The sequence below is a fragment of the Plodia interpunctella genome, chromosome 25 (assembly GCF_027563975.2).
Source record: "Plodia interpunctella isolate USDA-ARS_2022_Savannah chromosome 25, ilPloInte3.2, whole genome shotgun sequence".
In the NCBI taxonomy this organism is placed as follows: Eukaryota; Metazoa; Arthropoda; class Insecta; order Lepidoptera; family Pyralidae; genus Plodia; species Plodia interpunctella.
This window is the reverse complement of record NC_071318.1, coordinates 779,035-796,446: the sequence shown is the minus strand read 5'-3', so window position 1 is coordinate 796,446 and position 17,412 is coordinate 779,035. Positions and strand designations below refer to the sequence as shown.

At 37.1% G+C, this 17,412-nt stretch overlaps 2 protein-coding genes across 12 annotated transcripts in view; one reads left to right on the top strand and one right to left on the bottom strand.

Moving 5' to 3' along the window:
• The window catches only part of LOC128680802 (protein madd-4-like), a 328,414-nt gene that overhangs the window by 106,736 nt on the left and 204,266 nt on the right, over positions 1-17,412 (top strand). The gene's annotated exons all lie outside the window — the stretch shown is intronic.
• Positions 10,525-14,238, bottom strand: LOC128680806 (cytochrome P450 6B2-like). The gene is made up of 2 exons (XM_053764235.2): positions 12,836-14,238; positions 10,525-11,124 (listed from the first exon to the last, which is right to left on the bottom strand). The coding sequence occupies exons 1-2, from the start codon at positions 14,196-14,198 to the stop codon at positions 10,940-10,942; spliced, it is 1,548 nt and encodes a 515-aa protein (XP_053620210.1). The 5' UTR covers positions 14,199-14,238; the 3' UTR covers positions 10,525-10,939.

Below are 17,412 nucleotides of genomic sequence, written 5' to 3'. Positions count from 1 at the left end.
TAAGGAAACGACCCTTTCCTCATTGTTAGGGCAAAATACCACTCCACATTATACGAAATGTTACCAACTTAGCAACATTAGTATGCGTTTCGCATCTACCCGCATCTGGATTCTACCAACATAACCCAAAACGACCTATAACAATAACAAACCAGACAAAAACACACTTTATTTATTCCCCTATAAAGCATATTTCACGTCAACAATTTATTATATTTTTAACGTTATGGAACTAAAGGAATAATATAAAAGGACTGAAAGGGATTGGGAAATTAGATTTTGGCGTTATGTATCGAAGGTTTATTTTGGCGTGTCTGATTAGATTGCTTCTAACTGGCCAAAAAGAATTCGAACACAAGCGAACGAAACAGATTGCAACCATGGACGTTAACGTCCTGTAATTAGAGTTTGTTTTCACTTGTCAGACCGGATAGCTTAAGGTTTTTATTGTGAAACATTTAGGTAGGCGCCATTAGAGAAATTCCCTTTCTATTTGTTCTTAGAATTAATTTTCCTTGGGTCCGTAATTCGGAAGGTGCTAAACAAAAATAATTGTTTACAAATCCGTTTAATGAAATCCTGCCTTAATTGAAACATGCAATTATTTTAAAGCGTTTGGAATTGTTATGGAAATGATTTCAGTTTATGGCTGTACCGATTGTTTCCCGATTTTATGGCTAATTACTTCTCTAAAGAAATAAATAAATATATTAGGGCAAATCACACAGATTGAGCTAGCCCCTAAGAAAGTTCGAGACTTGTGTTATGGGATACTAACTCAACGATACTATATTTTATAACAAATACATATATACATAAACATCCAAGACCCGGGCCAATCAGTAAAAGATCATTTTCCATCATGACCCGACCGGGGATAGAACCCGGGACCTCTGGGTTCTGAGGCAAGCCTATTACCACTGCGCCACCGAGGTCGTCAAAAGGTCGTTCTCTCTCTTAATTCATTCGGGGCTATGACGCCGCGAAACCTGTAGCCTACGAACGATTCTCCGACAAAATAGAGGAGATATTCTGTCGACGAATCGTTCGTAGTTGAAGGGTTTTGTAGTTCAAACGCCCGATGTCGAAACATTCTGTCGACGAAACGTTCGTAGACGAAGCAATTGTCGGAGTACCGTTTCAGACTCCAAACAGGCGGCAGGATGTAAAATCACCACTGAATTTTCAAAAGTGTAAGGTTATTTTTACGCTGACCACGGGCTTCGCGGCTTCACAGCCATGAGAACAACCGATAACATGCGAAGCTGCGAGAGAGGTCACGCAGCGAAAAGATTCGATTATCATCGTTATCGAAATGGTTGTGGTGTAATTGTTAAGACGCTCGCCTGTGGATCGAAAGGCCTCAGGTTCGTATCCTACTCGTGCCACATGAGTTTGCATACCAATCTGACTCATATATAGTAGTTTTCATAGACCACCACTTGCTTCCGGTGAAGGAAAACATCGTGAGGAAACCTGCACACTGGTGGACATTTTAGTTCACTAGTGTGTATGCGACTACCTGCCACTAGATGGCGGTAAGTCGTAAAAGTCATGTCAGATGGCTTTAGGCGACTAGAATAAAATCTGACACCAGTGTTAGCAATAACACACTCGATATTATGATGATGACTATCAACAGCTATTTAAACGTCCCCACTGCTGTCGTCGACACTGGCCTTCCTTACGGATGGAGTATGAGCCATGACCCACCACGCGGGCCCATTGCAGATTGACAGCTTTTACCGACTGCAAACACAACCGGGACCAACGGCTTAACGTGCCTTCCGAAGCACGAAGGAGCTCAAGATAATACATTTGTGGTCACCCATCCAATGACCGACCATTGTGAGAGTGACTTAACCGCCACTATCACAGGCCGAGCGCGCCGACCACTGTGCCATTAGATTGGGCTCCTCTGAAAAGATTCGATATTGAGAAGCAAATTGCAAATTTGCATAAAAACCGAAGATATGTACAGTCAACAGCACATAAACCTACACAAATTCATTGCAAACTCGCCACTATTACCGCTCCATACAGGTCCATGCAGAGTAACTTGATGTGCTTGAAGCTCGAATTATCAAAGGATCTTCCCAGAGACCTTAGTACATTGTGTTCTGTAAGTTCATTTGAAAGACAAATGTTTGTGACCCACCTTAATGGTTGCGGTGAAGGCTTTCCGAACGGTTGTCGACACAGACGAACATACAGATAGATATAGAATAATTAACGTTTGTAGTCAAAATATACAAGTTTATTTGTATAGACAAATTGAAAAATCCTTTCAATATTCATTTCGCTACAACTTTTGAACGGCTGAACCGATTTTGATCAAAGATATCTAAGAACTACCGCATAAAAATTAGCTATCAAATAAAAGAAACCGCATCCAAATCTGTTCAATCGTTAATGTAATACGGTGCCACGTGCACACCCCTCTTTTTGCGTCGGGGGTTAAATACACGACTACATAAAACAGAAAAAAAAAACAGAACTTATTAGAAGAAAGTATAAATAAAATATGGGACATATAAGAATGATATACGAGTGCATAGCATGCGCAAAGTGCATCGCAGTGCAAAGGTATATATATATAGGACAAATCATACAGATTAAGCTAGCCCCAAAGTAAGTTCGAGACTTGTGTTATGGGATACTAACTCAACGATACTATATTTTATAACAAATACATAAATAGATAAACATCCAAGACCCGGGCCAATCAGAAAAAGATCATTTTCCATCATGACCCGACCAGGGATCGCACCCGAGACCTCTTAGTTCAGAGGCAAGCACTTTACCTTTGCGCCATCGAGGTCGATATCGTATTTGCTTCTCTCTCTCATTCTTTCTTTTCACCTGTTGCATACGGGGCTGTGACGCTGCGTTCACAGCAACAGCGTAAAAAAATTCAGTAGTTTTTGAGTTTATCGCGAACAGACAGACGGACGCGGCTGAGAACTTTGTTTTATAATATCATTTATATAAGGATAAGGATTATTCAAATATTAGTGAGATACTCTTAGTATGTCGGATTAGTGTATGATATGTAATCTATTTGTGTGTTTGTCTGTCCATCCGTAGTCCTTAACATGCGTTCAAGTCCACTGAGGTGTAAAGTTTAGACGTTTTCATGTGGAATTATTCTCGAAAATTATTATTTATGGGTGTATTTTGCCTTTAATAACTGTTTACCCAATCACTAAAATTCAAGCTCTATTTAATTCGTCATTCAGATAATGTTCTTTATATGAAAACTTGATTCATATTCAAAGTTGACGTAGTTTTTTTTTGTTTATATAATAAAACTAGCTTTTGCCCGCAGCTTTGCCCGCGTGATTTTCCCACGGAAACAGTATTTTTTCCGCGATGACGACTACCTGTATGCAAAATTTCAAGAAGATTGGTTGAGTAGATAGAGCGTGAAGAGGTAACAAACAACCATACTTTATACTTAATCTTTTTATTTTTAGTAAGTTGGTAAAGTTTGTCAACACTATTCCATGTTAACTATGTATAATTTAAATAAGATTCGGCACTGTTTTTGTCTAGTACTTAAAATTTGTTTGGTCTATATCTATAAAACTCTTGCGTTACTGAGTGACTGACTGACTGACTGACTGACTGACTGACTGACTGACTGACTGACTGACAGACAACGTCCAGCCGAAACTACTGGGCGTAGGAAGCTGAAATTTGGCATGTAGGTTCCCTGGGGAGCGTAGGTGAGCACTAAGAGAGGATTTTTGGAAATTCCACCCCGCAGGAGATGAAAGGGGTGAAAATCTTTTATAAGAAAGTTCTACACCGTTGAAGTTAGCGAGTTGAAAATTTGTGCTTTCGGGCAAAAGCTAGTATCCTGTATAATGACTGTTATGTGCCAAAATAAATGAAAAAAAGTATATATTCGTTAGGATACTAGCTAGGCTACCCGCGGAAAAAATAATAAAAAAGAGTAACATACTTACATACTACCGTACTGGATATCCTGGAGATAATAGAAACAATTCAACAACAAGAGAATCGCAATCTGTTCGCACGGGAACCGAAAGGTTGTACACATTTATTTAATTATAATATTAGTATTATTAATGACAAGATGCCCGCGACTTCGTTTGCGGGGCCGAACAATTTTGGTAAGGAAACAAAATTATTAGAGAAATGAATTTGTACAAACAAAGCGTAAGGATTCCTACACATACAGAAGATGCTCATTAGACTGAAAAACCATATTTCCTATAGTTTAGCTGGACCATTCCTTTCCTTCCTTCACCTTCTTCAAGCGTTCCAGATCTTCGATTTTTATACATCAACAGGAAATGCTCATTAAGCTGAACAACTTTTGTTAAGTCGTCATTTCTATATTTCCTATAGTTTAGCTGTAACATCATCTGGTGTTCCAATTTTCAAAATTATTTATACCCTATAATATGTTGCCCAGGCTTAATAGCTATATCACAAAAAAGTTTCATTCAAATCTATCTGTCCAGTTGTTTCTAACAGTAGCATCGGACAGCAGTCTTCTGTCGGAAGATTAGAGTGTACAAACAGACAAACAGGCATACAGACATGCAGACAAACAGACATATTTTTTTTTCAAATTCTTACTCTGTTACTATGTCTCTATCGCCTAAATTTGTTTTTATGTAAATTTATTCAATGTACATTTAATTTTTTCTACTGTTTAATTATATGTATTGATGATCACGTAAATAGTGATTGATACATTGATAACTATTATCAGCATGGTAGGTATTGCGTAGGTTACGGCAATTTGCCAGTAACCGCTTCACCCATAACCGTTCATGTCAATTACTGTCATAAACAAGAGCGTCGCCAGCCGGTGGAATAGGTAGGGCAGTTGATATATGGATTGGGAATCAAAGGAATTGTAGGTAAAGTGAACACATGATTTCAATGTTTGAAGCGGTGATGGTGTAATGGTTAAGACGCCCGCCTGTGGATCGAAAGGTCTCAGGTTTGTATCCTACTCGTGCCATATGAGTTTGTATACCAATCTAACTCATATATAGTAGTTTTCATAGACCACCACTTACTTCCGGTGAAGGAAAACATCGTGAGGAAACCTGCACACTGGTTGACAGTTTCATTCCCTAGTGTGTATGCGGCTACCTGCCACTAGATGGAGGTAAGTGGTCGTAAAAGTCATGTCAGATGCCTATAGGCGACTTGAGTAAAATCCGACACCAGTGTTAGCAATAACACACTCGATATGACGATGAACGCTTCAAAAATTTCCAACGTAGCACGTAAACCAGGAATGGCGGACAAAACATTGACGCGATATACAAACAAAAAGAGAGATACATATTTTGGACATTATTTGTCTGTTTCTTTATTTTGAATACATTTTTTTTATTTAAGGGGATGGGGCACCGCCCCTTGTGCTGCCCTACCTTGGCGACGCCCTTGGTCGTAAACACCCTACTATAACTATTATAATAAAAATAAAGAGTTATCAACGAGTGTCGCTTGTGTTTGGGTCAGTTCGTGGGATAATGGCCTAGATGACATGTCTCCCAAAGAGGGTGGACGTCAAGCGCCTGCCTGCATCCGATTGTTGAAGAATAGACAAATTACCAAAATTTATTTTTTACGCGAATGCTGGGCTTCGGAACGCCTCAGCTCTGAATGTAGCCAGTAACACACGAGGATGAGTGAACAGAGTACTAAAGACAAGACATCCTATTCTACTAATATTATAGGTTTGTGAGGATGTAAGTTTGTTACTATTTCACGCAAAATTTACTGGACGGATTGTTATGAAATTTGGTACACGGTTAGAATATAACCTGGAATAACACATAGAGTACTTCTATCCCGAAATTAGTACGGGAGCGAAGCCCCGGGGCGCAGTTAGTGTTTATAATTAGCCCGGTGTCCATGCGCCGGGGTGTTTGCAATTTTGCATACCATCTGGCAACCAATATTTGATTTCATTTGTTTATGTTTGATATAACTTTATTGCACATAGTAAACAGCTCAAAAGTAACTTATATCAGTTCAAAAGTAACTTAAAGCAAGCGCGAACTTAACCCACGAACGGATTTATTCCATTCAAGTATTTCATAATATTTTCTCTTCACTCTACTGGCATTATCTATAAACTTCACATCCAATACGGAGTTAACACGTTGAGAAATTACGAGTCAAACTGGCGGATTCACGCCTATATAATCTTCTAGTAATTCACGAAAAATTGTGGTTTTTCGTACCTCTGTTATTATATTAACCAGGGTGGGTGCGAGAGAGAGGTGTGTCGGTGAAATCATAGTAATAACATTCAATCTTGTAAAAGCCACCAAATCTGTGTGGTTTAAGGTATAAACTGGTCGCGGTAAAATCATGTACAGTCAACAGCACATCAAGTTACCCTGTATGAACCTCTATGGTAACTAACAGCGGCGAGTTTGCAATGTATTTGGGTGGGTTGACTGTACTTCTACACAAAAATAATATGCAGTTAGTTAGTTAATCCTAATCCTTACTAATATTATAAAAGCGAAAGTAAGTTTGTTTGTGTTTGTAAGCTCTTCACGCTTTATCTACTCAACCAATCTTGTTGATATTGCACACACGTGTTTTAAAGTATAAAAATGGACATAAGGTTTCATCCTGGAAAATTAATTGTTCACGTGGGAAATTCCCGTGGAAGAAGCCGCAGTCAAAGCTAGTTAATAAATATAATAACCAATTTATTAAGGGTCAGTAAAGACCACAGGCCAACACATTTTATAACATTTGAATATTATGTTTGATGCAGTTGAAAATGCATCTATATTGTCAGCAATTTTCCTTCCTTATATATTATAGTGTTTATTATTTTTCTTGAATTTTTCCCACTTAATAAATAAATATATTAGGACAAATCACACAGATTGAGCTAGACCCAAAGTAAAATCAGAAAAAGATGATTTTCCATCATTACCCGACCGGTGATCGAACCGGGGACCTCTCTGCTTCAGAGGCAAGCACTTTACCACTGCGCCACCGACGTCGTCACTTATGTAGGGTCTCAGTAAGTGAACTTCTTCTATTTAGCTGTCATTTGCCATGTCACTTAATTTCATTTCAATTCTTTCATTCCTATATTTTTCGTCCTTCAACAGGCGTACTTTCTCTGACGCAATGTTTTGTGTGGTTTTCCGCCATTCTCAATATATTTGATCATCGTATTTGTATTTAATCATAAAATTTGCATCTATACATTGAGAAGAGTAATTCTTATTCATGTTGAAAAAAGGTTTCGTAAGAAAATCTTTACAACCCGCTAAATTTCATATCTTGTACCACAAAACTGACCAACTAAGTAATTTCACTCACAATAATCATAGGTGTAGCTCGGATAGGGTTCGCGATTACGTCGGCCATTTTTACGACACCTGACCCCCTGGCTACAGATTATATAACGATGTGCCAACCCTGACTGAGCTGGAGAGATAAGGGATTCATGTGTTATGAATATTTAGATTAACATGGTTGAATATGGATTGTTTCATTCAATTTTGTTAAGGTATCTTTCAATAGGGATTAAAGGGAAGTAAATTTAGATTGGGATTAAAATGTTTCGAATAGTCGGTTTAATCTAGATACTATTATATATATGTCAAGCTTTATAAATAACCACAGCTCGCTTATTGTCCTGCCATATCTGTTTTATGGACACTGAATTAATGTTTTTGCAAATAAATATTTTTTTGTCTCTGACAGTAGATAATTTACATTAATACTTGGTAGGAAGTTTCTTTTATAATGCATCATTTCAGTAAGGCTGGTAATCAAGACTAAATCCAATGGAAATGTTTGTAAAGACACGATTAATGGCGTCGGTAACGAACGTGAACATTGTATGATATATTGTGGATTAGAGTCGATAGTCGGTAAACACTATGAATTATTGTAATCGCCGACGACGGGGCAATTGATGAGCGAACGGTGTGCGTAGCGCTACTTTGCGATTTACATTTTCGATTCGAAGAGAGACGCAACTAACCAATCACAGTACGCCATTGTGACGCAACGACAACCACACCGCAATGTGATTGGTTCGCTGCGTCTCAATCCGAATCGATTCGATAGTGAGAATTGAAATGCAAACACGTACTTCGACCTCAGAATATAGGATTTTACTGCTAATATACGACCTCCCACTAAAACTATAAAGGATTATAACATCTACCTTCGCATGTAATTTCTAGACGATTTTAAAAAATACAAAGAATCAGTCGATTTAAAACATATATTTATATATTTGTTTCTAGTAGTAGTTGTAGGTTTTTTTTTAAATAACACCAGCTTGTATTTATTCATGTTTACTATTATATTTATTTAACAGTTTATTTGTTTATATTATGTATATTTTATATGAATTGGAAGTAGATAACTAGACTCGCTATCGCTTATGGCTTGGTTCATCTCAAAACGCCATAGCCTGCTCATTATGAGAACTTACAAAAATAGTTTATTATGAATGAATTTTTTTAATGGGTTATTTTGTAATCACGTCTCACGTTATTAGAATATGTCTTGTGATCACTGTCATTATAACTGAATAGCTACATTTCCTGCATTTTTTGGCTGGTATAGTTTAATTATAATTACGTAACCTTATAACAAATCTATACATGTGAACTAAGTATCTCATAATCCCATTAACGCATTGCGTAGTCTGTGGTGTAGTGGTTAAGACGTCCGCCTGTGAATCGAAAGGTCTCAGGTTCGTATCCTACTCGTGCCATATACCAATCTGACTCATATACAGGGTTACTGGTATCAAACGCAAAACCTCCTAAAGACTAATTGGGTACATCAAAACAAGCAACTTTTATTCTACGATTTTTATGATTCGTAGTTTTTTTTTTTCATTTAAAAAAATTCAATCTAAATTGATATTCTACGTATCTTAACTCTATATAATAGCCAACCAACGCGAGAAAGTACAGTAGTGTTATGTAGCGGAATCGAACATAGAGTTAACGTTTTATAGAAACGACATTAAAACTAAAAAAAAAAAGGTAAATTTTTGTATTTATTACGTTTAGACAAAAGTCGTAGAACAAAAGATGTTAGTCTCTATGTACCTACCTCATGCGCCTTTGGAAGGTTATGCGTTAGATACCAGTAACCCTGTATAGTAGTTTTCATAGACCACCACTTGCTTCCGGTGAAGGAAAACATCGTGAGGAAACCTGCACACTGGTGGACAGTTTAGTTCACTAGTGTGTATGCGACTACCTGCCACTAGATAAAATCTGACAGCAGTGTTAGCAATAACACACTCGATATGATGATGATGATTTGCCGCAATGAAAAACCAGCAATGTATACTGAATCCGCCAATTTTTCGCGAACCGTTTGGGGATAGTGGAGAACGGGCATGATAATTATGACCAAAATTATGGCGAAACATCCCAGTGCAACGTCGTGCCAGGATATTGGCGATGCTCGGTGGCCGTGCGGGAGCGATTCCTTAAAGATTAAGGTTCAGCAAATAAAATATTACTGAATCCATGTCCAAGGAATTCATGTGGAGGTCTTATCACAATTGATGGTCCTAAAAGTCAAGTGTATACGACTACCTGCCACTAGATGGCGGTAAGTAGTCGTAAAAGTCATGTGAGGTGCCTTTAGGCGACTTGAATAAAATCTGACACCGTGTCAGCTCACTCGATAAGAGAGAAAAGTTAAAAAATCTTATACTCATCAACATCATATCGAGTGTGTTATTGCTAACACTTGTGTCAGATTTTAAACAAGTCGCCTAAAGGCATATACGCAAAACACAATCGAACAAGTTTTCGAGATTTCTTGATACGTTAGTGAGTATTTTTCGCTTTTATACATACAGATGACCAAGCAGAGACGACATGGTATGCCTGTGTAGAGTGGTTAGTGTCAAGAAAATATTTTTTTAATTTTCTCCAACTCAAACTTAAGATGCAGCTGAAAAAAGGTACAATATGTTTAGGCTTTGAATAAATCTCTAAAGTCCTTAATCAAATGAATTAAGTTAACTGAAATAAATTCCCATTAGTGTGTACTAGTTACAAAAACAAATAAACAAATTCGTTCCAACTTATAACGAGATCCACATAAACTCGTATTCCATTTAATTTGCCGACGGTACGCAATCAGGAACGGGATATAAAGGGATAGAGGGCGCCTCGTAAACTGTCCCACGAAGATTGGGCTGTTCTTTTTTTGAATATTTTTCCTTTTTTTTTGGATTTCTGTGGCCAGTAATTTGTGTTAACTACCTTGTTCTGTTGTCACAACAGTGACTTTGCTTTTTGTATTAAATTGCGCGCCATTTTTATGAACAAGAAAATACATCACATTTACGTACACACGTGGCTATAGTGCAATTTTTTTTCTTTTTAATTATTTTAGTTAATTAATAAACAAATATTTGAAGTTATCAAATTAAAAAAATAAATGTATTAAGAACGTTTGTGCGAGTTTTTGAAATCGAATTTTGATTTGTGATTCAATGAAACAACATTTTCTTATTACATAACCATTTTATTTTTTTACTTGTTTATTATTTAGTAGCTTTTGCCCGCGGCTTCGCCCACGTTTATTTTGTACGTCCGCTCATGACTTATTATTGTCAATATCGTCGGTTCTAATCAATCCATCGCGTTGAAATTTTAAGTAAAACCATCCGTTATACAGCAGTGAGAGACGCATCAAATTCCATTCAGTAATATTTGCATGATGCGCGAACAAACATACATACATAGAGACATACAATTTTTTTTTTAAATATTGTTTTTCTATAAAGACTACCCATAATTTTTTCTCTTTGATATCTTTTATGTACACATAGTCCACTTACAGTTTTGATAAATGTATAAATTTATTAGTTGTAAGTATAATATATTTACACAACACGATATCTTATGTAATATTCATATCAGTTCAAGTATGTAGTTTTTCTTTCGTCAAATGATAAAGGAAGGCCACCGACAACGCCTTGCACGATTTCCGATAGCGGATCCACTGTGGGGTACCTTTTAGACTCTGGCGCAGGTTTCACTGTGAACTTTGACAAGATGGCGGCCAAGCCAGCCAATGACTGCATGAGCCCGAGTCGCGCTCCTGAAAAGAGAGGAAAGATTATGTATTTTTGACGTGACAACGTCTTAAATTAGGTTGCGGCTGGGAGTCACTTATGAAAAAGTGTAACGCCCGGTAACGTTACGATGAGTCACCGAACGAGAGAGAGGCCCGCCGAATGCCTTGCGTCTCTCTCCCACTCAACTATGATCGGTCTGCCGCGCGCGTAAAAAGACGTTGTCACGTAAAATCTTCGCCCGTAAAACCGACTTTACAGGCAACCATTTTTTTTTACACTAAGTACCTAGTTGTTTATTTTTTGTTATCATTCATTAAAATTTTTCGACACATAACTGTTTTTTAATCTGTCTGTCTGTAAACGTGATAAGCTAATACTTTGATAAGATTATGTAAACATTTGAAATAATTGGCTGCTTGAACGATATCAATAATATCAATAAACTAAGGCAAGTATAGGAGTCAGTATAGGTTAATTATATATATATATATATATATATATATATATATATATATAATTTGGCATTTCGTACGAGGCGGTTAAGGGACAGATGCCTTAACAGTTGATAGGCAACAATAGCTTCCCCAAAGAGGGTTGACCATAGCCAAATTTTCAAAATTTAATGTCACAGCTCAGAATGCAATCAACGTGGACGCGGGAAAGGACTTTGTTTTAGAGTGAATAGTATTTAATTATTCCAATTTGGAAGTAAACTGTAAACTGTGTACCGAGGTCAACGTCAAATTTATACGTTGACCTGCCTCTAGCTCTTCTGAAGAGGCGGGTACATGTCAATTATGATCTAAAATATTCAAAACCTGACTGACTGGTATAATAATTGAAAATTGCCATGGAATGAGTAGGTACTGTTGTACGAATTACCCACTAATTCCATGAAAAAAGCGGTGGTGGTGTAATGGTTAAGACGCCCGCCTGTGGATTGAAAAGTCCCAGGTTCGAATCCCATACTCGTGCCACATGAGTTTGTATACCAATCTGACTCATATATAGTTAGTAGTTTTCATCGACCACTCAGTAGTTTTCATCGACCACTTGCTTCCGGTGAAGGAAAACATCGTGAGGAAACCTGCACACTGATTGGTTATTATTAACTTGTGCGTGAAATGGAGAAGGCAATGTCAAACCACCCCATTAATAGTGCCAAGAAAGTTGTTGTGTGTATTTCATTCCAAATAATGACCACGACCCTTAGCCATGAGGAATACGACTATGAAGAAGACCATGAAAATTGTACAGAATATAAAAAAAATATGACTACGACATGTCAAAATCAAATAATCTATTCAGAAATTAGACCTTTAAAGATTTTGCTTTTACAATTTTGCAGTAATTTCTGAGAGAAGTAACAAACGTATATAATTATTTATATCGTATTTAAGTACTAAGGATCCAACCTTTTCCTTTAAATAGTTTGAAGCAGTGTTGGTCTAGTGGTTAGGATTGTCGAAGATTGTGATCGAGAAATCCAGGGATCCTACTCATTTCACATGAGTGTGTTTACCAATACGACTGCTTTTATAGGCGAAGGAAAAAATCGCGAGGAAACCTACACTCTTATCGATAATCTATTACCTTGTGTGTGACATGGTGAAGGTAAACCATTTCATATATTGCCAAGAGTTCTTTCCACTTAATGACAACGACCCTCAACTATGAAAATCCTTTCCTATTTACTACATATCGGGAAAGTTATATGATAAGAACAAAACTCACCTATACAATTTCGAGGCCCATTCCCAAAAGGCATGTACACGTCTTTGATTTTCTCCAAATTCTCTGGCAGGAACCTCTCAGGCCTGAATTCATTAGGACTATCCCAATATTTCGGATCCATATGATAGGCCTGAATGGGAATAACAACCTTCACTTCCTTATCTATTGTCAGATCTATATCTTCAAACGTGTACGTCCTGGAACATAATCTTGAAACGTAGCCAAGAGCTGGCAAAATTCGCATAGCTTCTTTGAAGGCCATCTCTAAGTATAGCATATCTCTAATGGAATCGTAACTCAGTTTATTATTGTGTTTAGCTAAAGCTTTGTCTATGTCTTCTTGTACTTTTCTTTGCTCTTCTGGATAGTAAGCTAAAAGATGTAAAGCCATACTGGTAGAATTTGAAGATGTTTCAAAACCGGCAGCAAAAAACACCATGATTTGAGCCATAAATACATCTCCTGTTAAACTCATTTCTACTCTTTCTGGTATTCCATCTGATGAGACCTTTTCAACTGACTCGAATTCTACCGCTCCTTTGTTTTCTATATCCAACATCATATCTAAGAAGTCATTTCTGCCACACGGTTTGAAGTCTCTTGCTCTTTTGATCTCATGGACTAATTCTCTAGCACCGTCTTCAATTTTCTTAAAATACTTGAGATACCCGAAAGCATGTGGATACATCTCTTTTAGTAAGTTAATGAAGAAATCTTTGATACCTGCATCGAATATTTTCTTGCCAAGTTTTCTAAAATCTGAATCTTCTTCGCTAAGAGAATCTGAATCTAGACCGAAAGCACAAGCTCCAATGAAATCTGTTGTGTATCTCGCCATTAGTTCTCTTGAATCCATACTTTCCCCAGATTTAGCCGCTTCTAACGTTCTCATTTGTAATTTCTCTGCTCTTTCAATGATCAAAGGAAACATTGCTTTCAATTTAGCACTAGTGAACGCCGGAGTCATTCTTGTTCTAAGCATCCTCCATAAATCTCCTTCGGCACTGAAAAGACCATTCAATAATGGTTCAACTACTTTCCTATTCGGATTGAAACCTCTATAAATAAAGTTTGCAAAGTCTGAAACCATTATTTTCTTCGCTATCATAGGGTCTCTTATAATGAGCTCTGGTTGGGCTGCTCGATAGAACCCTACGACTTTCTCTTTAGGATATTTCCAATACATTTCCGCTGCGCTTTGAGTTTTCGACTGTTGCATGAGGTACCCTTTAACATTGTTCCCGAAAAATATGATTGGTTTTTCATGCTTCACGCCCCTTGACTCCCAATATTTGAAATTTCTCGTGTGGTATAAGTACACTAATATAATTGAACACACAAAAATAAAAATTAGTGTTATCATTTTGACTGATCACATAGCGACTGTTGCGAATACAGATTGGCGTTATTTATGTACGCAAATATTATTATGACGAGCGATACAAAATAGCCAATGAAGAGAAGTGTTGTACCGCTATCATTACGATCAATCAATCAATTTTCTTGCGGAAGGAATCATTTTTAAAATCAATCACTCATAAAATAGACTAATGTCTATTGCTTATGTACTGTGGTAATCTACAGTACATATGAATTATTACAAAGTAAGATAGTAAAACTAATTCTTGTCTTTGTTAAATTTTGAATACTGTAATGACAACACGACCGTAGCGGACGAAATAGTGGTGATCCTCCTATGAGCGAAAGGTCCAAGGTTCGATTCCTACGCGTATCACACGAGTTTGCATGTATAGAGGTTTTTATAGATCACCACTAGCTTACGGTGATGATATCGTGAGGAGCCAAAGTAAAAAATTTGATAATTTATTTTCTAGGAATATAATAAAAGCACGTGGTCAAAAATAATTAAAAAAAAAACGTGTTTGAGGATTTGAACCTGGGACCTTTTAACCACTGGACCCTGTTCAAGTGTTTTTGCACTTTATCACGTGATTGTGTTCATATAATAATAAAAAGAATACGTAGTAAATTTTGATATTACACACAAGTATAAATAAAGGCAACATTTGACTTTAAGTATACAATCAAACGATTCTATATAGCTACATCATTATATCATTATATAGCATGAAACAAAGTAGCTTCCCGCTGTCTGTCTGTCAGTATGTATGCTTAGACATAGGCTACTCAACGGATTTTGATAAGGGTTTTTAAATAGACAGAGTGAATCAAGGTTTATGGATATATAAAATGCATAATGTTGCACCCGTGCGAGGCTGAGAGAGGGTCGCTAGTAGTATATAATCTAGTCTCAAAGTGCATATTAAATCAAATGATAAGTTTATGTCAAGTCATGAAACAATTATCTTCGTGCGATGATAACGTAAAAAGTAACAAAATATTGAATAACAAAAAGGTCAGCCAATCAAAACAGTGACTAAATATTTTAGTTGCCCTCCGTGACCCGCTGCCGGGTATAGGCGGTTCTCAGAGCGTTACGACCGCTGTGACGCGCTGTCATTCTTCTTCATAGTCGTATTCCTCATGGCTGAGGGTCGTGGTCATTACGTGGAATGAAACACACACAACAACTTTCTTGGCATTATTAATGGAGTGGTTTGCCATTGCCTTTTTTTGCTTTGCATTTCACACACAAGTTAATGATAATCAACCAGTGTGCAGGTTTCCTCACGATATTTTCCTTCACCGGAAGCAAGTGGTGGTCGATGAAAACTACTATACATGAGTCAGATTTGTATACAAACTCATATGGCACGAGTAGGATTCGAACCTGGGACCTTGAGATCCACAGGCGCGCGTTTTAACCATAACATCTCCACATCTTACTACTCCACCTACCATCGCACAACCTAGGCCAGTATTATCTAGTTATTTTCATGGCAACGTGAGATTTTTACACCTGATCAGTAATGAAAGCGGGTTTATTTCGACAAATTATTTAATATAATAGATACATATGTCACTTTCAGACACTTGAAGATCACAAATCACGTATATGTTTTACAGGTAAATGTCAAAATATATGTTATAAACATGTCAAGAAAATATATAAATAATAATAAAAAAGTAAGATCAAGTGTGAGAGGTGGAAGTTTTACGAAGGGTCCAAGGTTTTTTATCATTTAAATAGTCGCTAATCGTGTAATAAGCATTAGCCATTAAAGCATTTTTAATATATGATTTAAATTTTGGCAAGTTATTAGCCTCTACAGGGAGTTTATTGAACAATTTTACACTTTGACCCACGATAGACCGCCTAACCTTAAGCAAAAGTATGTGCATGGCGTGTTATATGCGTCTGATTGCAAATCCAAGAAAGATATAGAGCAGTACCCACTACATTCGGGAGTCAAATAAATAAATAAATATAAAGACAAATCACACAGACCGAGCTAGCCCCAAAGTAAGTTCGAGACTTGTGTTATGGGATACTAACTCAACGATATTATATTTTATAACAAATACATATATAGATAAACATACAAGACCCGGGCCAATCAGAAAAAGAAGAAAAGCAGTTGAAAATTGATACGTCTACGAATATATAACATGCACAATTCTGTAACCGTGCGAAGCCGGGGCGACACACTAGTAAATATAAAAATAGGTACATAAATACAATTTAAAAAAAATCTAAACTTCCATAATTATCTCATAGTACGCTAAATGATTGACGCCAAAATCGTATCGCTAGAGCTCGCTCTAGTCCTAGGGTGAGTTGCACCAGGCAGCTGTTAAAGTTTACGTCAAAGTTAACTAGTGCAACCCACACCTAGTGTAAGGAAATGGACGGATGGTAATGACAGCGCGGCATTTCAGACGCTCGTAGGAATAAACAATGGTTTATTACCCTTAGTTCATTTTCTTCTTATCCCAGTCAACTTTGACGTTAACTTTAACATGTAAATGGCATTTAGGGGCTGTAATATTTGCTGTGCCATTGAAAGGCGTCACTTTGCACTTTATTATTTTATGTAACGTCTTTTGAACATGTGACTTGCAATAAAAAATCTTAATCTGACATGCCGCCGTCGCGCCGTTTAGACAAAAAGGTGTGCTTTGCGTTTTTCTGCGCGGGTTAAAGTTAATGTCAAATTTGACTGGTGCAACCCAACCGTTTAGTATATGACTGGGTCATGTACAGGAACAATGGTGACGTCCGGCATTGTTCAACTGTATTATGTAGTACATAGTTAGACATTACAGTGCAGTTAATCTGAAACGGTGGTGATCAAATGGTTACCTGTAATCAAAAGGTCCCAGGTTCGAATCCTACTTGTGCCACATGAGTTTGTATATAACTGTCTGACTCGTGTATAATTTTCATAGACCAGTAAAAGTCTTTGAGCGACTTGAATAATATCTGACACTAGTTTTGGAAACAACAAACAAAATAAAAATAGATATGAATAATTGGCTATATACAGTTCTCTTGGAATTTCACAATCAACTCTCATCATTTTCCTGGTTGCTTCCTCGGCTGTGATCACAATATAGTGCATTGGGATAATTCCGGAAATGGGTATATTCCATAATTTAAAAAAAATCTCCTAATCTGAGCGATATTTCCTTGTTGTCAACATTAATCTAGCCGC